Source organism: Urocitellus parryii, chromosome 10, assembly GCF_045843805.1.
Source record: "Urocitellus parryii isolate mUroPar1 chromosome 10, mUroPar1.hap1, whole genome shotgun sequence".
In the NCBI taxonomy this organism is placed as follows: domain Eukaryota; kingdom Metazoa; phylum Chordata; class Mammalia; order Rodentia; family Sciuridae; genus Urocitellus; species Urocitellus parryii.
This window is the reverse complement of record NC_135540.1, coordinates 103,136,442-103,161,223: the sequence shown is the minus strand read 5'-3', so window position 1 is coordinate 103,161,223 and position 24,782 is coordinate 103,136,442. Positions and strand designations below refer to the sequence as shown.

General features: G+C 34.5%; 1 protein-coding gene and 1 pseudogene across 1 annotated transcript in view; one reads left to right on the top strand and one right to left on the bottom strand.

Annotated features, from left to right (window-relative positions):
* Positions 1 to 24,732, top strand: part of Srp72 (signal recognition particle 72) — a 34,598-nt gene extending 9,866 nt beyond the window's left edge. Inside the window, exons 6-19 of the mRNA XM_026385674.2 lie at positions 1,476 to 1,507; positions 3,324 to 3,448; positions 3,540 to 3,597; positions 6,587 to 6,718; positions 8,003 to 8,131; positions 8,906 to 8,978; positions 11,253 to 11,317; positions 12,903 to 12,998; positions 13,707 to 13,810; positions 13,942 to 14,019; positions 15,295 to 15,432; positions 18,549 to 18,586; positions 21,664 to 21,823; positions 22,760 to 24,732. Coding sequence (XP_026241459.1) covers positions 1,476 to 1,507; positions 3,324 to 3,448; positions 3,540 to 3,597; positions 6,587 to 6,718; positions 8,003 to 8,131; positions 8,906 to 8,978; positions 11,253 to 11,317; positions 12,903 to 12,998; positions 13,707 to 13,810; positions 13,942 to 14,019; positions 15,295 to 15,432; positions 18,549 to 18,586; positions 21,664 to 21,823; positions 22,760 to 22,937 — 1,406 coding nt within the window. The 3' untranslated portion in view covers positions 22,938 to 24,732. The remainder of the gene's footprint in view (positions 1 to 1,475; positions 1,508 to 3,323; positions 3,449 to 3,539; positions 3,598 to 6,586; positions 6,719 to 8,002; positions 8,132 to 8,905; positions 8,979 to 11,252; positions 11,318 to 12,902; positions 12,999 to 13,706; positions 13,811 to 13,941; positions 14,020 to 15,294; positions 15,433 to 18,548; positions 18,587 to 21,663; positions 21,824 to 22,759) is intronic.
* On the bottom strand, positions 20,707 to 21,630 carry LOC113181376 (large ribosomal subunit protein uL15 pseudogene; annotated as a pseudogene).
* Positions 24,733 to 24,782: the final 50 nt, after the last annotated feature.

Sequence of the window (24,782 nt, the reverse complement as noted above, 5' to 3'; positions counted from 1 at the left end):
CTGAGACAGGAGGATTGGGAGTTCATAGTCAGCCTCAGCAAAAGCGAGGCACTAAGCAACTCAGTGAGTGAGACCCTGTCTCTAAATAAAATAAAAAATAAAGCTGGGGATGTGGCTTAGTAGTCAAATGCCCCTGAGTTCAATCCCTGATAACCTCCCCCCACCAAAATAAAAATTAAAATTTTAGAGGTTGGGATGTGGTAGAGCACTTGTGTGGCATGTAGGAGACCCTGGGTTTGTTCCCCAGCACTGAAACAAAAACCAAAAATATAAATTTCTTAAGCAGGGTATGAGAGGGGCTGGGGTGGGAAAAAATGTACCACTCATTGGTATGGGGATGTGGCTCAAGCGGTAGCGCGCTCGCCTGGCATGCGTGCAGCCCGGGTTCGATCCTCAGCACCACATACAAACAAAGATGTTGTGTCCGCCAAGAACTGAAAAATAAATATTAAAAAAAAAATTCTCTCTCTCTCTCTCTCTCTTTAAAAAAAAAAAAGAAAGAAAGAAAAATGAAAATTTCTTGATCACACCTAATATTGACAGTGATATGGCGATGGGTATTCTCATATATTGTAGGTTTGAATGTAAAAGTAGTACAGATTTTGCAATGGGCAGTTTTGGTGATGGGCAGATTTTTAAATTTGCATGTTCTTTGACTGAATTCCATTTCTAGAAATTTATTTTGACGGAATAAATAATTTCACATATGTATCTGAATAATGTTAACCAAAGGTATATTTATAAGAACAAAAAATTAGAAACAGTATGAGTTTCTGTACTAGTAAAGGATAAGCTAGGTTTTAGTATAATCACACACTAGATTATCATGCAGTCATTAAACCAATAACATAGACTCATATTTATTATAACATAGGTGTTCACATTATATTAAGTAGGAGAAGGGAAAGGGCTCAAAGAATATGCAGAATACCCCACTTTCATTTTAAGATGCAGCCATGCATTTTCATTAAAAAAAAAAACAAAAAAAACTGAAATGCTGGTTTTATCTCTAGGTGATAAGATTATTTTCTTCATTTAATGCTTTTCTATAATCAGTGCTTAGTAATTTAGTAATTAATAATTATTACATTTACACATTTAAAAAAAATTTTTTTAGCTGTTGATGGACCTTTTATTAATTTATTTATATGTGGTGCTGAGAATCAAACCCAGTGCCTCACACATGCTAGGTAAGCATTCTACCACTGAGTCACAACCCCAGCCCCTACATTTACATATTTTCAAAATGCCCTTTAAAAAAACTTTTAGCATAGATACTACAAGTGAAAAAAAAGTGCCAAAGAGGTAGGGTAATCAACATATATTTAATATATTTGATGCTAATGTAAATTTTAAATTTGCTTGTTGTTATACTAAAATATTCTGCTCGGTAATTTAGTTCTTACTTTTTGACATGGTAAAGGAAATGGGAATTATCCAGCAATACTAATTTTAAAACAATTTTTTTCCTGTAGATCTTTGCCGACGTTCATTTTCAGAAGACTCTGTAAGTATTCTGTTAAACCAAATTTTACACTTCTAACGTAATTACTAGAGGTTTCATTGTATTATTCACCAACTTTTTGTAAAAGATGATGAATTTATTAAATAGGTGTCACTTGATCAAAGTCAAGACTAGGACAAAGTCTAGGGTGATAAGCTAAAACTTAAAAATTTATATTTACCATAAGCATTTTATTTTAAATTCATATAAATATAAAATTATTCTCAGTTTAGGATGTGGGACTAAAGGTTTTTGAGTCCTCCTATCAATTTGATGCATACTTATTATATAATCCAATATTTCTTGTTTTCCCTTTTAATTTTCTTTTTTAAGTACAATATTATTTTTTTCCCCGTTTTTTGTTTTGTTTTTTTAATCTTTTCAGGGCCTAAGACCAAAACCAGGGTCTTGTGCATGGTAGGCAAGTGCTGTGCCATTGAACTAAATCCCCAACCCCAAGTGCAACAATGTCTTAACTCATTAAGTCCCAAGTTTCAATTTTGCCAATATTTCGATGAAATTGACACAGGGGTATTGAAATAGATTGGAAATCATAATCTAGAGGTTATACATATTACTAACATCACTAATAATATTATAATGTAATTATAGAATATTCATCGTGATATAATTTATAATAAAAGTTCATTATTTATTGATAACATTATATAATTGTATTATATTTTATATACTATATTTAATCTTTGGGGAGTGGGTGGGGATGGGTACCAGGGATTGAACTCAGGGCACTCAATTACTGAGTCACGTCCCCAGCCGTATTTTTTATTTTATTTAGAGACAGGGTCTTGCTGAGTTGCTTAGCGCCTTGCTTTTCCTGAGGCTGGCTTTGAATTCCTGATCCTCCTGTCTCAGCCTCCCAAGCTGCTGGAATTACAGGTGTGCGTCACTGTGCCCAGCACTATATGTAAATTTTTATAGTTGTCTCACTGGATGATTCAACAAAATGGGGATATAGTTGAGAAGCAGTTTCATTACAGAGACATTATAGATGTTAACTTTTTCTTTTTGATCTCTAAGGTTTTTGTCTCATAACTAATCAGAAAGTAATTTTCTTTAGGAAACTATCATTAGCAAATCTTTCTGAGCTTTTTACACAGTTTACATTCTTTTATAGATATAGTTTTTATTTTAAAATTCATTTTATCATTTCCTTATCAAACACAACTGACAAAATGTGCTTGGGAACAAACATCTGATTCCTGGTCAGGATACAGTCACCAGCATACAGTAATCTGATTCCTGGTCACCACAGTGCTGAGTTGGTAAAATAGAGTAGCTTCTTAGCTCTCAATACATGTTATCCATGAACATCAGCCAGACTTCTGGAAGGATTGGATTATATGGGTTGATAGAGAGCATCAGTTAAGAGAGCTACCTAGATTTTAATAGAATTCATTCAATTATAAGATTATGGAAATTGGAAAAAAGTTTCTTCTCCTGCTTATGTATTTGAAGTTCTTTATATATTATTTATTAGAATTTTGTAATTTTTGGTTTAGAGTTATAGTAGAATTGACACAGAAGCATTTTTAATATTATGTTTTTAAAATTTATGAATATTATATAAAGTAATACATGGTATTCCTGTTTGTTGTCATGTTCTTCAGAATTTTTTTGCCATATTTCCTTTAAAAAATCTCTTTTGGTGACAATTCTATATTTTTGAAAACTGACCCTCAGGGAAAATATCTGAAATTACATGTCTTCTTAAAGATTGTAAAACTTTCAAGTGTTTGGTAAAATATGTGAATCAGTTTGTAAAATTTAGAGGAAAAAAAAAGTTTCTTTTCCTGCTTAGGATGGGACTGAGGAAGACCCACAGGCAGAACTGGCCATCATTCATGGTCAGATGGCCTATATTCTGCAGCTTCAGGGTCGTACCGAGGAGGCTTTGCAACTTTACAATCAGATAATAAAACTAAAGTAAGTGCATTAAAAATGAAGTATCCTTTATATGGGGTAAGGCTTCTCTTTAAAGGTTTGTTCAATTTTAACTGTTGCTTGTTGTTCACAGGCCAACTGATGTGGGATTGTTAGCTGTAATTGCAAATAACATCATTACCATTAATAAGGTATGGAATATCCATGATTTTCCTATATATCTGTGACACTGAAAGCAGATTACCCTAGCTTTATTCTAGGATAAGTGTTATTTTTTCCTTGACAGAAAAAAAATCCAGGTCTAGCAAATCACAGCAGAAAGTATTTAGCCCTTAAAATGTTGATGTTTCTGCAGTGTATTTTCAAGTAATAAAACTCTTGGACTGAACTTTATGCCTCCATTCTCCAAGTTTATGATCATTTAGAGAATCTCTTTCTTAGAGATATAAGTTGTTTGGACTTTTAACTTTAAATGCATGCTTGTTTTATGTGATTTCTTCATATACTGAGTTTCAATGCATAAGTTTTTATTATAAATTTTTTCTCTTGAGTATCCACCCCCACTTCCAGGAAGGGGACGAGGTGTAGGCACATGCTGTATCTTCATCCTTTCATCCTGTGGAAAATATTACAAGTGTCTTTGAATATACATAGTCTTAATTTAAGAATATTGTGCTAATCAAATTAATCACAACTTAGAACAGTATTTTAATGGAAAAACATTCAAGTTTAGATTTTAAATCCAAGGTAGTAGAAAATAGAAGTAGCTAACATTTGATTTCTCTTGATATGCTGTGTGATTTTTCAAGTGCCATCTTATTTCATCATCACAGTAATATTTTTAGGTGGTAGTCCTTATCTCCAGTTTATAGGATTTTAAGCTGGGGCTGAAAAAAGTTGAAAAGATATAGCCAATAAGAGGTAGCACCTGATCCCAAGACTCTAATTCCAAGGCTTGTCCCTTCTGCTCCTTTATGATACTTCTCTTCTCAGAAAGTCTTTTTTTTTTTTTTTTTAGAAAGTCTTGATGGTGCTTCTCTCCTCCACAAAAATGCTGAGGGTCTCTAAATGTGAGATGGTGGAATTAAATGGGGTTATCATTGCTGCTGGTATTTGAATCTTGGCAGAAATACATAACTGCCTATGTTTATGAATTTTGAAATGCTTGTCAGGATGGAGCCTTTTTATCTGACATATATAATTTTGGAGAGTATATTATGTAAAATACATATCTCTATCTAAATATAATTTATATATTGAACTTAATTTTCAGTTACAGATTTATTCTTTTTATTCAAAATAATAAGTCTTTGTCATTATGTACTTTAAAATTCATCCTGATTTTTTAAAAAATAAATGCATGTTTAAATTTCTTGTCTGTAGACATATTTGTTTTGTTTTGGTTTGGTTTGGTTTTGGGTACTGTGGATGATTGAACCCAGAGATGTTTCAACACTGAGCTACATTATCGCCATACCTTTTTTTTTTTTGAGATAGAGTCTCAGTTGCTGAGGATCTTGATAAGTTCCTGAGGCTGGTTGCTGGGATCAAGTTGCTCCCTCCACACTATGCCTTGTCTATTTATTGGTACCTGGGGATTGAACTCAACCATTGAGCCACATCCCCAGCCCTATTTTGTATTTTATTTAGAGACAGGGTTTCACTGAGTTGCTTAGTGCCTCGTGTTTGATGAGGCTGGCTTTGAACTCGCAGCCTCCCGAGCCTCTGGGATTATAAGTGTGCACCATCATGCCCGGCTCTTGTCTTTATACATTATAACTGCCATATTTGGTGAAAGGAAAATCTCTGGTTTGACATATCTGAGTTGACTCCAAAGAAGGAATATGGTGTAAAGGTTAAGCAACAGAATAAGCATATGTACACGTAAAGAAATATTTATGGTTTGTGGGGGAAAAGTGAGAAAACGGAGGAGTATAGATATTTGTTGGGTAGTAAAAACAAATAGGTTATTAAATTATATTAAGGAAAGAAAAAAAATTATATTAAGGTATGATAGGCCTTGAAAATTCAAGTTTTTGAATATTTAAGTGAATGTCATGACAGTGTTTAAGAAAAGTCTAGCAGTGGCGTGCATGAAGAATTGCATTATAAAAATAGTAATACAAGAGAACCAAGTAGAAAAGATGGTTTCTTTTTGGGGGGTGGTTTGCTGTGTTGCCTAGGCTGGCCTCAAACTCCTGGATTCCATTGATCCTGTCTCAGCCACCTAAGTAGTGGGACTAGATGTGCACTACTGCGCCTGTCTTCAAATTGTTTTGGAACTTCATAATTAGAAAGAGTAAAATTTGTTTTGGATTTTTTCTTTGCTTTTAATCTTTAAAATGGTATAATAATTTAATTTAAAAAAATTTAGACCTTTATTTCACTTATTTATTTTTTTATGTGGTGCTGAGGATGGAACCCAGGGTTTTGCATGTGCGAGGTGAGCGCTCTACCGCTGAGCCACAACCCCAGCCCATAATAATTTAATTTTTACAAGCACAGCTGTATCACCTGTTTGCAAGTAAATATGCTTATTTACAAAGCCCTATTTGTAAATAAATACATATATTACAAAGTTTGGATAGTAGACACTCAGGTTCTCAGTTTGTCTTTTTTTTTTTTTTTTAAGTGCAAAACAAGGGCTGGAGATGTGGCTCAGCGGTAGCGCGCTCGCCTGGCATGCGTGCGGCCCGGGTTCCATCCTCAGCACCACATACCAACAAAGATGTTGTGTCCGCCGAGAACTAAAAAATAAATATTAAAATTTCTCTCTCTCTGTCTCTCCTCTCTCACTCTCTCTTTAAAAAAACTTAGTTATTCAAAAAAAAAAAAGTGCAAAACAAGCAGTTAATAATGGAAAGAAGAAAAAATCTTCAAAGCAGCTCACTTCTCACTTAAACCATTTATTTGTAAATAAGAATCCTTTTTAAAGCTCTAGAGGAATGGGGCTAGATTGTAGGATAAATACATATACACTAGTAGGTTTGAATTGCAGAGATTTTTGTCTACATCTGTGAACCAAGAACCCAAGACAGATTTAGCTGCCCAACCAGATAACTGCATCTAAGCTCTCTTGTTATATTGATATAAAATAATGAAAGAGGAGTAAGGCCTTAATGTGCTAAAGAAATTGAAGTTGGAGATTCTATTAATGATGGATATACTTTATTTTGTCAGGACCAAAATGTCTTTGACTCCAAGAAGAAGGTGAAACTAACCAATGCAGAAGGAGTAGAGTTTAAACTTTCCAAGAAACAATTGCAAGCTATAGAATTTAACAAAGCTTTGCTTGCTATGTACACAAATCAGGTAGGTAATAGGCCTCTGGTTCCCTAACTGAACTTTTTGTAATATGACATATGAGATATGTTAGTCTAATCTGTTTATACTTATGTTTTTTCTTATTTTCTTCTTTATCATATCATATGTCATAGATTTTTTTTTTTTTTCTTAAACAAGTAATTTACCCAGTTCTCTTTAAGGATATGGCTTTTAAGGGGAAGAAAATAGCATTAACATCTTTTAAGTGAGGTGACTTTCTCATTACTTTGTTCTAATCTCTCTGAATTAAAACAAACTTATCAAAGATGCCAGTCATGATTACAGATTTTAGATTCATCTTTTATTTTAATTGTGCATAATTGTAGATTATAAATGTTAAGGTCATTTCTAACTCTTTTATTTTTTTCTCTTTATATTTTTTATTGGTGCATTATTGTTGTATATAATGATGGCATCTGTTGTATATTTGTACATGCATGCAATATAATCTTATAATTTGACCAAAATCCTTTTTCTCCACATCCTCTCTAGCATTTTTTTTTTTTTTTTTTTTTTGGTGGGGAGGGCGGTGCTGGGGATTGAACTCAGGGGCACTCAACCACTGAGCCACATCCCCAGAATTTTTTGTATTTTATTTAGAGACAGGGTCTCACTGAGTTGTTTAGCGCCTTGCTGATACTTCACTGAATTTATTAGCTCTAGCATTCAATTGATGGAGTTTTTTTGGATCTTCTAAGTATAGGCAGTTTTAATTGTAATATGCATTCTAATTTTAACTATAATATTTGTTCTAATTAAATTTTGAAATTTATACTCTTAGAGTCAAGGTTTTATTGGGAGAGTGAAAGGCAGTAATAATTTAGAACCGAATCAAGTTATTCTTAATACTTTTGTAAGAAATATTTGTGTTTTGTGGTTTTAAAGCTTATACTTGAGACATGATATTTTAAAAAAAATTCTGGAATTTATGCATTCAAATGAACATGTATAATGTTTCCTTTAAAGGCTTTTAGAACACATAACTTAAATTCAGTAAATGGAAATCTTTTTTTCTTATAAGAAAAAATTGAGAATAGATGCAATAAATTGTTTTTCTAAGCTTGCATAGTTCTTCACCTATTTGTTTTTTTTTAGATATACGTGACAGTATATTTTGACATACATACATGGAGTATATTATATTCTAATTAGGATCTTTTCTTGTGGTTGTACATGATGTGGAGATTCACTGTGGTATATTCATATGTTCCTCTTTTCTTTTAATTTCTTTAACGAGATTGTTTTTGTGGGGGTTGGGGGTGTGTCTTCTAGGCAGAACAGTGTCGCAAAATATCTGCTGGTTTACAGTCCCAAAGTCCTGCACATCTCCTGCCTGTGTTAATTCAGGCTGCCCAGCTCTGCCGTGAAAAGCAGCATACAAAAGCAATAGAGCTACTTCAGGTAAAGACATTATACTTGAACTTGTTTTTTTTTTAAGTTGTTAATGGACACACTACCTTTATTTTTATTTGTTTATTTTTATGTGGTGCTAAGGATCAAACCTAGTGCTTTACCATGCTAGGTAAGCACTCTACCACTGAGCTACACCCCCAGACCTATACTTGAATTTTTAATGAGGTATCAGGCAGTTATGGCCTTGTTTCATAATAATAATAACCTATAAGCTTTTACGTTTGTTGGGAAAAGTAATAGAAAATGTACCAGTAAATAAATTCCAGGGTTACTTTGGTTCTTTTTTTTTTTTTTTTAATATTGTGTTTTAGTTATAGGTGGACACAATGCCTTTATTTATTTATTTATTTAATATGGTGCTGAGGATTGAACACAGTGCCTCACATGTGCTAGGCAAGCGCTCTCCCACTGAGCCACAACCCCAGCCCCACTCTGGTTTATTCTTATGCTACAGCTTTGTTTTCTGTAAGTTTGCAGAACATGGGTAACTTGTGTTTTAGTAATGTATTCTTCAGTGAATTCTACTCAAAACTTCAATCGTTACTTAGATTTTTTTGTTTTTGTTTTGATTTTGAGACAGAGTCTTGCTAAATTGCCCATGCTGGCCTTAACCCCTTGAGTAGCTGAGATTACATGCATGCAACACCATGCCTGACTTCCAAATTTAAAAATCTTATATAGCTGAGATAAGTGATAAGTAATTATAATATCTGCAGTTTTGTAAATTAAATGATTTTTTTCTCTCAACTGAAACAATTTCAGGAATTTTCAGATCAGCATCCAGAAAATGCAGCTGAAATTAAGCTGACCATGGCACAGTTGAAAATTTCCCAAGGTATTAATATTTGATTTTACACTTTTAACATAATGGTAAAGCATAAATTATTGTTTTAAACATGAGTAGACTTGAGATCACCAACAGATTTTGCAGTGAGGTAGTTGGCCCTTTCTTTTGGTTATTCCTCAGTTGCTAGAATGAGTCTTGAAGCAAAGTATTCCTCTGTCCAAAAGACTATACTTACACATATTTATATCTATCACTGGGGAGAAAGGGATTATTTTGCATCATACTCTCCAATAGTGTTCAGCTTGGCCCTTTATCTTTCATTTTTATTTTGCCACCTATAGATTTAATGAGAACTGATGTGTTTGATTCTTACAGAAAACTATCAGTGTTTTAGTTTTGTAATTTTGATTCAACCTTGAGTGATTAAATAGAATTATTGTTGTCTAGCATTCTAGCCACTAGCCAAATGAAGCTATTCTAACTTTAAATCAATCAAAATCAAGTGAAGTTTAAGATTTAGTTGGGTTAGCCATGCTTGGAAAGACTTGATAGCCACATGCATCTAGTAGCTGCTGTGTTGGATAGCACAGATGAAAGCATTTTCTTTCTTTGGTACCTGGAATTGAACCCAGAGGTGCTTAACCACTGAGCCACATCCCCAGCCCCGCTCCTTTTAAATATTTTTTTAGTTGTAGATGGACACAATACCTTTATTTTGTTTGTTTAGTTTTTTAAAATGTGGTGCTGGGGATCAATCCCAGTGCCTCATGCATTCTAGGCAGGCGCTCTACCACTGAGCTGCAACCCCAGCCCCTCCCTAGCCCTTTTTTATGTTTAGAGACAGGGTCTTGCTGAGTTGCTAAGTGTCTCACTAAGTTGCTGAGGCTGGCTTCAAACTTGCAATCCTCCTGTCAGGAGTTTGCCACCACTTCTGGCTTGAGAGGACATTTTCTTCATTATAGAAAACTGTCAGACCACTCTGGTTTCTCAATGAGGGTGGTAAATGGTCAAAAAAATCTCATATATTACAATGGCTGAAATTAAAATTTCATGAACTGGGGGAGTTTGGCAATTAAGAAAAAATGTCCAAAAAGTCTTTTAAATGAAGCAATAAAAAACAGAAACAGTGTTGATTTCCCTGTTATCCTCACATTTCCTTATCTTCCTCACTTGTCTTTTTTTTGAACCCAGGTACACTTAACACTGAGCCACCTCCCCAGCCCTTTAAAAAAAAATTTTTTTTTTTGAGATAGGGTCTGACTAAATTGCTTAGGGCCTTGCTAAGTTGCTGAGGCTGGCTTTGAATTTGGTGATCCTCCCGATTCAGCCCTCAGCCTCCCGTGTCACTGGGATTACAGGTGTGCGCCATCATGCCTGGCTCCTTGCCCTTCCCTTTACCTTTTTTCCTCATCTTTTTTTTTGGGGGGGGGAGGGGTGGTGGTGATGGTGTTATTTGGTTTGGGTTTGGGTTTCTTTTTTGGAGACAGGGTCTTGCTATATGTTGCCCAGGCTGGCAACATATAGTAAGACCCTGGCAACTCTTGGGTTCAAGCAGTCTTCCTAATATAGCTGCCTTAGCCTCCTTGAATAGCTAGAACTATAGGTACACCTGCCAACACTCTTTTTTTTTTTTTAAGAGAGAGTGAGAGAGGAGAGAGAGAGAGAGAGAGAGAGAGAGAGAGAGAATTTTCTTTAATATTTATTTTTTAGTTCTCGGCGGACACAACATCTTTTTTGGTATGTGGTGCTGAGGATCGAACCCGGGCCGCACACATGCCAGGCGAGCACGCCACCGCTTGAGCCACATCCCCAGCCCCCCTGCCAACACTCTTGACTGCCTGGTTTCTGTTGATTCTTACAAAGATTATTTATCATCCTGAGAGGAGAAAAAACCAGGAGAGAGTCTTTTGTATTTTTTTTAATTATTATTTGTTTTGTTTTTAAAGTTGTTGAAGTTTATAATGAGTGGAAAACCCAAAATTTTATCACCACAGATTTTCCCTTGCATTTATATCTATATTAACATATAGCAAGGCCTTTAGGGAAGGATTCACCTACTACTATATTCAAATTACAGAGTGATAAAAGAGAATCAGAACTGAAACAGAATGGGAGTTGAGAGACTTCTTTTCTGGAAGTAATTCTGCTATTAATTTTGTAAGCTTAGGCAAGATACATTATTTCTTCTTACGTCAGTTTCCTTATCTGTGAAATTAACAGAAGGAGTATATTAACCCCAAGAACCCAAAGCTTGTATATCTAGAGATAGTACAAAATATAAGACTGTGATTTCAATAATGATTTTGTTTTTAATCTCCTAAGGTAATATTTCCAAAGCATGTTTAATATTGAGAAGTATAGAGGAGTTAAAGCATAAACCAGGCATGGTGAGTTTGTAATTAAAATATTATAAGACTTGAGAAGATAGTGGAATTGTATGTCTGATGTTCATTTATATTTAATTTAATTTCTACTAATTTTCTTATGTATAATTTATAAGGTATGAATAGTAGAATAATAACATTTATTTGGTATAAATTTAATTTCATTCTGTGTTCTGTTTTTTGTTAGTTTACTATTCAGTCAAATGTGCCAGGCCCTATTAGATCCTTAAATTATTGACGAAAGTCAACCTCAGATAATCTCAGACCTGTATAGGGAATTTCTTAGACTTAAATTGTATATCATGTCACTTTGAGTTAAGATAATTTAGTAATAGTGGCCAAACTTTAGTATTTAGTTCTCTGGTTATTCAAATAGCACAGGTTTAGATCATTAATATAGCTAGGAAAACATCTGTTTCATAGTAAAGACATTTTGTGGTGGTAGGATGTACATCTATTGAATGGAAACTGTTTTACTCATGTTTGTTTTCTCTAACACAGTTTATTTGCAGCTAGTACTCAATAAATATCTAATAATAACTATGTTAGTGCATTGTCTTGATTCTTATTTTAAGGATTGTTCTAACACTTCATAGTAGAATCCAATAACAATGTGCTGAAAATAAAATGTTTTTAAGATTTAATATCTGTCCCTCTTTTACCTTTCCTGGAATTTGTCCATTTCATCTACGTTGTTGAATTTATTGCCATAGAAGTTATGTATAATGTTTATTTTCCTCTTAATATCTTTTTGTGTGTGTGTGTGTGGTGCTGAGGATGGAACCCAGGGCCTTATACTTGCGAGGCAAGTACTGTAGCAACTGAGCTATATCCCCAGCCCCTCTTACATTTTTTATATTCATGTCTTTTTTTCTGGCCAGTTTATTATTTTTACTAATGTTTATTTTTTTGGAGAGAGGTTTACTGGGGATTGAACTCAGGGGTGCTCAACCACTGAGCCACATCCCCAGCCCTATTTTGTAATTTAGAGACAGTGTCTCACTGAGTTGCTTAGCACCTTGCCATTGCTGAGGCTAGCTTTGAACTTGCAATCCTCTGCCTCAGCCTCCCGAGCAGCTGGGATTACAGGCATGCGCCACCACACCTGGCTGGTTCTTTTTTTTTGTTTTAACTTTTATTTTACTTATTTATTCTTATGTGGTGCTGAGGATTGACCCCAGTGCCTCGTACATGCTTGGCAAGCGCTCTACCACTGAGCTATAACTACAGCCCACCTGATATTTATTAAAGATACAACTTTTTGTCTCTGTCTTTTTGTCCTCATCTGTCTTTATTTCCTATTGCTTCTCCTGTTTTCCCTCCCCTTCTACTCTAGCCATGTGGGCCTTCTTGCTGTCCTTCAAGCATACTGGACAAGCTTTTCACTGGCTTTATGCAGCTCAGGCCCCATGAGCTCATCAACAGGAGTTCAGCTACACTAATGTATACCTGGCTGATCATACACTTGAATGTCTAGTGGTGTTTTGCTTTGTAAATGTGTCTAAGCACTTCTCAGCTTCTGAACTTATCAAACCATTTGTTAGCTGGCACTGCTTTAATTCACTAATTTATACCTTTGACTGTATAGGTGTCTGCATTAGTGACCATGTACAGCCATGAGGAAGATATTGATAGTGCCATTGAGGTCTTCACACAAGCCATCCAGTGGTATCAAAACCATCAGGTAAATAAGGAATAAAGTGTTATAAAGACATGTTTTAGATAAACAGTCATTTGTGTTTTTTGAAGCTCCTTCTTGTGTATGTGTACATGAAATAAGAATGATAGTAGAACATGGTTGCATGTAATAGAGCTCATCTTAAGTAGCTAGAGAGCCCATGGATGGTAGTAATTATTGGAGCAATAGTATATGGAATAATTGTTTATCATGTCTCCATCTAATAGGAACATCTTGAGTTTTTCCATTGTGGGTCTCTGCATGGGCAATATCCAACTTCCCATCATATGTACACACTAATGCCATTTATATTGTTAATACTATTGGTAGTGAAGAGACATAATTGTTCTGGGAAATATTATGTTAATGGTTGACAACTGTGGTGGTATATATTTAGGATTTGGTTTTAGGAGAATGTTTTTAGTCACAGATAACCTAAATAGAACTGAGTTTTGTAACTTCATAAATTGGTGATTACTTATACTAATGTCTTTACCCACCTCTGTGTGTGTGTGTGTGTGTGTGTGAGTGTGAGAGAGAGAGAGAGAGAGAGAGAGAGAGAGAGAGAGATTGTTGTTTTAGGCATTCAGTAAAACTTAGGATGAGGAATTTAATGGATAGGTCCATTTTAAAGGTTTAATTAATGCAACTTCATTGATTTACTAGATATTTGGCTTAACTTTTTTTATTATTTATTTTTAATTGGACCTGTAGCCCAAATCTCCTGCTCATTTGTCATTGATAAGAGAAGCTGCAAACTTCAAACTCAAATATGGGCGGAAGAAGGAGGCAATTAGTGACCTAGAACAGCTATGGAAGTAAGCTCTAAAATTTGGAGATATAGAAATCCACATTTTGTTTGTTATTGATATGAGGGAGTTATTTTCCACATTTGTGTTACTTTCTTATTTTACAAACTCTTCAGTGACTATCTTCTTTCTTCTTTCAGACAAAATCCAAAAGATATTCACACCCTGGCGCAACTTATTTCTGCTTACTCACTTGTGGATCCAGAGAAAGCTAAAGTGTATCCTTTTGACTGTTGTTTCAGACAGCTCCCCATAAAGCACTAGAGGCTGAGTTTTGACCAGGTATTTTTATGTTGTAAATTTCAACTAGAATTCAAAACTCCCTTCCAAAGTGATAAAAGGAACAATTAGAATTATTGATCAGTGTGATTGGAAAATACAGTGATGGATCCACTTTGGGATTATTAGCTCCAAAAGCAAAAATGAAGTCAACAAGGTGCAACCCTATATTTCTCCAGGTTCAAGTCCAGCTGCACATAATAATGAATGAATGAAAAGACAACAGCATGTTTTATGTGCGTAGTTGAGCATGAATTATGAACTTTTAGAAACATTTATTATTGATAAGAGGATTTTGAGTCCTGACAGAGCTTAGATCATATGTGCTACACTAATCAGTGTGTGTTCCCGAAACTGAGGTGGGGTGGTGGATGCTAAGTCAAAGCATTTGCAGTTAAAAAACCTGTTTTATAAGCTTGATGGTTGCAACTTTTTTTTTTCCCCCAGGGTGAAAAATAATCTTTTTATATTTGTTCTTTTTTTTTTTTTTTTTTTTAAATCCTCTGGATTTATGCTCTCACAGCACTTTCCTTAGGACATTTTTTTTAGAGAGAGAGAGAGAATTTTTATTGTTTATTTATTTTTAGTTTTCGGCGGACACAACATCTTTGTTTGTATGTGGTGCTGAGGATCGAACCCGGGCCGCATGCATGCCAGGCGAGCGTGCTACCACTTGAGCCACATCCCCAGCCCTATATTTGTTCTTTTTAGTTATACAGGACAATAGAATGTATTTTGACATACATATATGGAATATAACTTCCCATTCTTATGATCGTACATGATGTGGAGTTACACTGGTCATGTATTCATGTATGAACATAGGAAAGTTATATCCAGTTCATTCTACTGTCTTTATTTTTTTATGTTTTATGCTGGGGATCGAACCCAGGGCCTTGTGTATGCAAGGCAAGCACTCTAACAACTGAGCTATATCCCCAGCCCTCTACTGTCTTTATTGATAGTTGTCTTGAAACTACCTTGAACTATATCCCTAAAGTTATAGATGATTAGATTTTTATTCTTCAAGTTCTCCTTTCAGAACAGATATTTATAATTGGCATAACTTGCAGATTTATTATTCCGTAGATTTTAGAACATTTTTTGCTTCTGATGACAGGTATCAGAAAAAGACAATATTTTTATAGTGGCACAAATATATTGAAAGGCACGTGCCTGTGTGTTTTATGTTCCTAAACTCTATTCTATCCCAGTCTTAGCAAACACTTGCCCTCATCAGATAGTATGTCTCTAAAAGTAGATGTCGAGGCTCTTGAAAATTCTCCTGGTGCTACGTACATTCGGAAGAAGGGTGGAAAAGTTACTGGAGATAGTCAACCGAAGGAACAAGGGTAATGTTTTTCTAATTAAAAACATTTATAAAAATATTCTAATGTTGACTTTAAATTCTACAATTTAAAGCTACATATCAAGAATAGAAGGAAAAAAAAGAAAGAAGAAAAACCAAAACAAACAAAACTACATCTCAAAAATTCCATGTAAATAAAGCTTAAATTTGTTTCTTTTCCTTATCTTTCCCTGTGCACAGCTCTTATTTCTTATTTCCACCCCTGTTCCTCCATCTCAGAGCTAATCTCTGATATTAGTTGGTTTTTTTTTTAATATTTATTTTTTAGGTGTAGATGGACATAACACAATGCCTTTTATTTTTTATGTGGTGCTGAGGATTGAACCCGGGTCCCGCCCGCACTAGGCAAGCGCTCTACCGCTGAGCCATAATCCCAGCCCCTCCATATTAGTTTAATGTATCTTTCCAAATATTTTTCTTCCTATTTATACATATAGGTGGTTAATATTTTCCTTAAAATGTTTACTTTTTTTGTTTTTTTTTTTCCAGAAGAATTATTTTGTTTGGAAATTTTCTTACATTTAATTTAAAAAGCCTTAGAGACCTTTTGATGTACTAAATGTAGGCATATTTTATTCTTTTTATTTAAAATATTCCATTGGCTTGATGCATCCTACTTTATTTACCTGTAAGTTATTGATGTGCATTTAGATCATTTAGCATTATTGAACCAAAATTCAGATGGTTTATTTTGCTGATTTGGAGGAAAGGTTGGCCAGCTTCATTTAAAGGAATTTACAGTCTGATTCTCCTGTATTACTATCTTAATGTAGGTAGTAGAAACCTGTAGTAAAACATATGATTCTAGTTTTGATTCAGAATGAATAGAGCATGAAAGATATCAAACACTTCTCCAGTTTTGTGACTTTCATATTTTTTTATTATTTCCTCTTTTAAAATGCCTTTTGAATTTTGTTTTCTCTTTTTTTTAAATTCAGGACTGGTGATAAACCTCAGTGGTAGAGCAGTTGCCTAGCATGCATGAGACGTGGATTTGATCCCTAGCACTGCACAAAGAAAAAGCAAGAATATATGATTGATTTCTTTCTATGATTAACTTATATAAAAAAAGCATTACCATCCTTATAATAATTTTTTAAGACTTAAAGGAATTAAAGCCTCAAAGATGTTACATTGTTCCAAATTCCATTTAATTCTAGTTTTAAGATTTACCAGAAATCCCAAAATAAAATAAATTGAACCTAGGTCTTAAATGGATTTTCAAATAACATTTTTAAATATTTTCAATATTTTTTTATCTACTAAAACAGGGTTGGGTAACTATTAAGAATATACAATTTTTATCTAAAACTTTAGTGTTCTTTATTTTCTCTTAAATAATTAGGATGTAAACTTTTAAGTTTTAAAAGTAAACATAGTATTTTCATTAGGCTTATGCTCAACTTTTCAGTGCAAAAGTGTAGTCTCTTTTGAAGCTACACTATGTGAATCTATATACTAAGTGTTGAACAAAAAATAAAGCCAAATGTGTAAACAACAATTGCAGTAAAGGTTGTGTGTACTGTGACGGTGTGGGATAGAGCGGAGCATGCCACAGGGAGTAGCTCTTCCTGGGGATTGTGGCAAGTTAGGAGCAGCTTCATGGAGGTAGCATTTGTGCAGATTCCAAGGATGATAAGAAGGGCAGAGACATAAGAAATTGCAAAGAATCTTGGGGAAACTGTATGTGTGCCTGTGCAGAATTTAGAATACTATTTCAAAGTCAGAGTGAGAGATGAAATATTAAAGTATGGCACTACATACACATTGCATTTATTATTCTTTAGGATATCCTGAAAGGACTTCCATAATTGAATGACTTGTAGAATGAATTGGCAGGAATTATTGCTGTCTCATCTTTTTAGTTTACTGTTTCATAGTTCTCACAGAGTTATATCACATGTGAATATATACAGAGATTTTTGTTTTCATCTGTTTTCATTGTAGCTTTCAGAATGCTTAACAATTATTTTGAAGTGTGCTTAACAGAGGTTTTACTTACTTTTTAAAGTTAACAGATTCACATGGTTCAAAATTTGAAAGATAGGGCTGGGGTGTAGTTCAGTGGTAGGAAACTTTCCTGGTATGTGACCTTCCCTGGCATGCGACCGGCGCTGGGTTCAATCCCAACACTGCAAAAAACCCAACACCTCCACCACCACCAAAATAAATAAATAAATAAATAAATAAATAAATAAATAAATAAATAAATAAATAAAAGAATATTGAGAGTGAGTAAGTAAAAATCTTCCTCCTGTCCCTTTTCAGCCTCTCCCTCCTAGGACCATGACCAGGGCAACTAGTTTAGAGTATCCTTCCAGAGATAATCTCTGTAGGTATTTTACATGTTCTTCTGGCAAAGAGTTTATCAATTCTGTAAAGTCTTGGAAAATGAAGGGTTATTTAACCAAGAGGTTTTGCAGATTTTCATGTTCATTCAAAATTTTACCAGTTACACTTCAGATACTACTCATATACTATTTAGAAAATAGTACAGAAGAGAGGTGAAGCCAGGTGCTGTGGTATATGCCTGTAATTCTAGCGACTTGGAGGCTGAGGCAGGAGGATTGCAAGTTCGAAATCAGCCTCACCAATTTAGTGAGGCCTTAAGCAATTTAGCAGCTCTAAGCAACTTCGTGAGACCCTGTCTCAAAAATAAAAAAATAAAAAGGGCTGGGGATGTGGCTCAGTGGTTAAGTGCCCCTGAGTTTAATCCCTGGTACAAAAGAAAAAGGAATTATTTTTCAACATAATTGGTGTCTGTTTTCTGAAAACATTTGTTTTCTGTGTTTTCTAAACTATCTTCCAGAAGTTATAATGCCTTAAGTATGATTGAATTTAACCTGAATTAATATTTCAGCTTGTTAGCTTTGGTGAACTGGTACCAAATCTTAAATCACTTTTTATGAGGGCTGAGGGTGTAGCTCAGTGGGAGAGTGCTTGCCTAGCATGCATAAGGCCCTGGGTTCAATTCTCAGCACTGCAAATAAATAAATAACCTTTATAATTAAGTGCCCAGCTTGTTCTTTTGCACATACTTAATGTCAGTAAATATTTTAGCACATATTTTGATGGTAATGATTTTTCTTCTCATTTTAGACAGGGAGATTTGAAGAAGAAGAAGAAGAAAAAGAAGGGTAAGCTTTTTAAGAATGAAAAACAAATTTTAGATTCCTTTCTACAAAGATAAAAAATTTGAGTTTAGGGCTGGGGATGTGGCATACACGGGGCCGCTGGGTTTGATCCTCAACTCCACATAAAAATAAAAATAAAGAGATTGTGTCCACCTAAAAAAAAAAAACAACTAAAAAATATTTAAAAAAAAATAAACTTGAGTTTATTCCTAAATAGAATTCTGTAGACATAACCACGATGCCCCCTTCTCTAGTGTCTTTGAATACTTGACTTTTGTCTTGTGAGCTAAAATTTTATTTTATTAATTTTTTAAAAGAGTGTAACTCTGAAGTTGGATTGTCCAAATTCAAATTGTTACCATAGTATTTTTTCACTGTGACTGTGGATGTAACATAGATACCCAAATTTTTTATTTTTTATTTTTTTAATAAGAAGCAAAACCTAATGATTTTTAAAACTGTTTGAAGTTAGTACATTTGAGTTTAAAATGCAGTATGATAATATATACCTCTCAAAGGAGTAAAAAATGATGTCTGGCACACAGTCTTTATGCATTAGAATCTTTTAGCTATAGATACCATAAAGCTCTTCCAAACTGGCTTAAGAAAAATTACTGTTTATAAAACTGGGAGTCTAGAGGAAAGTTAACATCAAGGCTCATTGACTCAGTAGTTATATCTCTTTATTTTGTCCACAAAACTGAATTATAGTCCCAAGAGTTTGTTGGAAACAGGGCTACATGCTTGTCACTTACATTCAGCAGGACAGAGAGACTCAGCAAACCTTTCTTATTAATCCGACTGGACCAGCACAGGTCCGTGGTCAGTCCTGAACCATTAACCAGGGGAATGTTGTGGATTGATTGGCTTGGGCTAGGTTCTTCAATCTCTAGCACGAGTGGGTGAAATTACTGTTTGGCTCCATCTAGTGAAGCCACTTACCTGTTCTTGAGTTTTGGGGTAAAAATCAGTTACTTCTTAATTTGGCCCACTGCCATCTTAGGACTCAGATTTCCCAAATCTTCACCAAGTTTATTACTATGCTCTGGCTGTTTTCTAGTTTCCAAAATTTTTTGATAACACTTCTTTTTAACCTATTTTTCCAAATTCTAATATTTTTATTACCATTTTAGTGGAACTTGGAGAGGGAACACAAGCTAATGTTTGTACCAGTCTACTATCTTTAATTTGAAGTCTTATTGTTTTTTTTACTTTTGTCATAGTACTTGGAAATGGATAAAAATTCAATAATTAGTTCTTTTATGTACTAGTATTACCTAAAAGGAAACAACTGATAACATTAGGTAGAAATAATATGCAGTGTTACTTTCTTTTCTATTTTTGTGATTTCCAGATAAACATTTAAAAAAATTTGCAAAGTGATGTGTACTTATTCTAAAAACAGAAGAAAACAACAAAGCCAGTGATAATATATGTCTAATAATATAGGTTGTCGTAAAGCATGGAAAATAATCTGCCACAAATGCATAATCTCAGAGATGATTACTAACTTTTCTTGTTTACTGAAACACATATAATTGCATACTTACCTGCTAAATAACTGTTTTTTTAAAATCAGTATGAGCATAATATTATGATAATTTGTTTCAGTCCTCTAGGCCAAATTGTGAAGATTTTTCCAAATGATTAAATACACATGCGCCTCATTTTTAACCTATTTGTATAGCTTACTGTATTAGTGGTATAATTTATTTAATCTTTCTCACTGATCGACAATTAAGTTATTTTGCTATATTAACATTAAAGAGAATGTCTTGTGTAATTTGTGGCTCGTGGATTCTTCAGAATATTTCTAGGAGTCTATAAATGATGGGTATTATCAAATTAAAGAGTTGTTCTTAAAGGCTATATATCACTATATACTTCTGCCAGTGGTGTTTGAGTGTGATCATTTCACCAAAACTGGGTATTACTGCTGTGTGTGTGTGTGTGTGTGTGTGTGTGTGTGTGTGTGTGTGTGTGTGTATGTGCTGGGGATTAGAATCCAGGGCCTGTGCATGTAAGGCAAGCACTCTACCAATATTTAGCTATATCCCCAGCTCGTATTACTGCTTTCAACATGTTAGTCTAGTAAGTTTTGTTACCCTTCCCATTTTTTTTTAAGTGTTTGTTAGCATTTAATGAACCTCCAGAGCTCTAGGTGGCTTTAAGCCACCAGAACACAGGCACCCCCAACACCTTTAATCTTCTCCTCAGCTCTTCTGCTGAAGAATTTGGCCTTCACGATGACAGGCTGCTTTGGGAGCTTTCCCTTCCCCAGAACTTGGTAGTAACGCGATTGGACTACATCAATTATGGGAGCAGCTCCCGACTTGTTTTTGGCAGCATTTACTCATGTCTGTTCACTGACCAATGTCCATAATTTATCAAGGTTGACAGTTGGGCAGAAACTCTGGTTCTTCTTTAAGTGGTAATGCCTCATACCAACTTTCCCAAAGTAAGCTGGGTGATATTTGTCGAAGTTAATCCTGTGGTGATGTATGCCACCAGCATCACCCTGGCCTCCTGGGTGTTTCCGGTGCTTGCCGATACGGCAGTGGCCATGGTTCACGTGTCCCAAAAGTTTCCAGGTCTTCCTCAGTCTGGATGGGATGTCGGCAGCTGAGGCGAAAAAGCTACCCTTCCCATTTTTAATTAGTAAGATTGAGCATCTCTCTACATGATTAATGACTTTCACTTTCTCTGGCTTACCCTAATGATAACTGCCTATTTTTTTTCTCGAATGATTTGCATATTGATTAGTAAGGATTCTTTCTATATTAAGGATATCAATATACTCTGTTTTATAGAATATAAGGTTTTTGCTATTTTTCTTAAAAATGTATTTTGTCAAACTTTAAAATTTTATACAGATAAAGCTGTGAAATCTTTAGCCTCTAAATCTTTATTATGCTTAGAAATGAGGCCTTTTCCTAGTTAGATTATTACAAATAAAACTTTCTCAGACTAATTTCTGTTGTAGTGTTATTTATTCCCAGGCATAGATATACTGTGTAAACAAGCTGTCTTGAAACTTTTAGGGGCATATCCCTCATTTCTTTATTACTTTTGTTAAACAGGAAAACTGCCTAAGAATTATGACCCAAAAGTTACCCCAGATCCAGAAAGATGGCTACCAATGAGAGAACGATCTTACTATCGAGGAAGAAAGAAGGGTAAAAAGAAGGATCAAATTGGAAAAGGGACCCAGGGAGCAACTGCAGGGGCCTCATCTGAACTGTAAGTCATGGCTTCATAATAGAACTCGCTTAGAACATAGATTGTTTCTGAGAATGATTTAAGGATATTAGTAAGAGTTTGTTAATATATTTTAAGTATGAGAAGTATACGATCATATATGTTTGCAGTATACAAGAGAGAAAATATAGTTCTGCTTTGAATATGTTGCAAATACTAAAACTTTGATTATATTATAAAATTAAATATTTGTTTGAAAAAGAAAAGGAAACTATACTGAGTCTTTTAACTTTGTAAACATTAATAAATAAACTAAAAATATTAAAATGTTATTTATACATAGAATTATAAGTCACTTAATTTTTTTATCTTTTTTTTTTTTTTTTTGGTACTGGCGATTGAACTCAGGGGCACTCAACCACTGCGCCCCATCCCCAGCTCTATTTTCTATTTTATTTGGAGACAGGGGCTCACTGAGTTCCTTAGCACCTTGCTGTTGCTTGGGCTGGCTTTGAACTCACGATCCTACTACCTCAGCTTCCCAAGCTACTGGGATTACAAGCATATGCCACCATGCCCAGAATAATTTTTTTAATCTTCTTTAAGTTTTCTAAAAATGGGCATGAATGATATATAGTTTTTTAGTTACAAACAGTAAAAATTTTGTTCAAAGAATGGCGAAAGCCAGTTATGGTTAATCCCAGCTACTTGGGAGGCTGAGCCAGAGAATTCCAAGTTCAAGCCAGCCTGGACTGTTTAGTGAGAACCTGTTCCAATAGGTTAGATACGTAGAGCATCCCTAGGTTCAATCCCTAGTACTGCTAAAAAAAAGAAACGAAAGAAAAAGGGTGAGGAATCAGAGACGTACCTTAAACAAAGTGGAAAATTGTTAGATATGGAAAGTAGAACACTTGTATATACCCTTTTTCTTTGTTGAATTTATGAATGACCAAAATATTTCTGGTCTGATGATTTCAGGGATGCCAGTAAAACTGTGAGCAGCCCACCCACCTCTCCAAGACCTGGCAGTGCAGCAACAGTCTCTGCCTCTACAAGTAACATCATACCCCCAAGACACCAAAAACCTGCAGGGGCCCCGGCAACAAAAAAGAAACAGCAACAGAAAAAGAAGAAAGGAGGAAAAGGTGGCTGGTGATAGAATGTCCTTGTTGCAGGCTGTTTTTAAATAGCCTCAGTGATATACTAGGAACATAATAAAGGTAACACAGCAAGAAGCACAGAACTGCTCCCTCTTATATCCACGTATTTTCATAAAATAATTTCTTGTGCATCAAATAGGAAAACACCTTTCTCAAACTGCCTAGTCAGGTTTGGTCATTTGAACTGCCTATGTTTGCACAGATTATGAGGACTGGAGATGATCAGGCATACACCACTTTGATATCTGTTGCACCCTTTATCTTTGTGTGCTGATTTGATCTTTTTTCCATTTCACAAATAAGGCATGTTACCTAAGGTCTCCCAGGATTTAAACAGAAACTGTTTCTACTAGAGTCTGAAGACACTTGTTGCTATTTTAGGTCCCACTTTAAATTATGTCTTACATGGCCCTAGGAGGCTGAAAGTGGAATCTTCTGAGCATTCTAAGTATTGAGTTAAAAATATCATGTGATAAGAAGGAACCTTACCAAAACACTAGTGTTCTTCACTTAATTAAATGACCACAAAAAGACTAAAGTAAATGTTTTAAATAATTTTGACCATAAATTCTGTCATGTGATACTGGAATATGGAATATTATTCATATGTGTATATGGTTCCTTTGTGCCCCTTATCATTTACATTCTCAGATTATGTTAATGTTGATTTAGCACCATTCAATATCTCAAAATATATCAATGTTGTAAGAAGTTGACTCTTTGACCTAGTGTTATGAGGTCAGATGGGTTTGGACTTTCTTAATCAGAAAGATTGATAGCCCCTATCAAGAACATAAAACATTGACTTCATTACATAGACAGGAAATCAATACCAAGCAGTATTAAGATCTAACAGGACTGTTTGGCCCAATTAATAGATACTCTAATGGCTTCTCTTTCCTTATGGGTTTTGACCTTTCATTACCTTTCTCTAAGTAATGAAGTATTTTACAATCAGTTTGTGGTGTGAATGTTGTTCTTGTCTTTCCTTGTTCACAAGCCACCTTCACATTCAACAGCTCTGAGACAGTTACTGGGGTGCCTCCCCTTGTTTAATATTCATTTTATGCTGCCCAAGTATAATTTATTTAAGACTTATGAGTATTTCCTTGTGATCAAATTACTCTGTCCTTGTTAATAAAGTGCTGCTGTGTTAGATTCTGAACACATCTACTGAAACTTCTTCAAAGGGTTTCTATAAAGGCTTTCCATCTTTAAAATAAGAAATGGGGTGCTGCCTTTCTGTTTAACATAATCAGAATCTGCAGTGGCATCTAAACATGAGGTCTTAAAATAAGAATGATTTATTATGTTATACTTTTGAGCTAAACAGAGAACAGTCTCTTGGTAAGAGTGACAAATATTTATTCCTTCTGAATATATACTGCAGTATAGGAATGATTGTTAGTAAATCTGTTATTTAGAATTCCATTAAATTTCTATGGTTAAAGATAATAATTTTTTAGGTTAACTAAGCAACAGAATCTTGGTGAAAATTATCCATCTTTGAAAATTTTGACCTAAGGCACAACAGTGAAATTTACAGTTCTCTATTTAGTCATTGTTTTTGGCAGCCATTGGTATTAGTCATTGCTAAGCAACTGAAATTTCAGTTCAAACAAATAAGTTATTGTCAAATGAAGTGTTAACACCATCAATTATTTCCTCTTTTGGACAGGGCTTTAACCAGTGACATATATACTTTGTATATACATGTTGTATGTGTACATTTATAAAAACCAGTGTGGATACATCCATTCACTATGGCACATTTTAAAATAAAATATTCTAGCAGTGACTATGGATAATTGTGTTTTGAGTGTTGGCATTTTGGGGAGGAC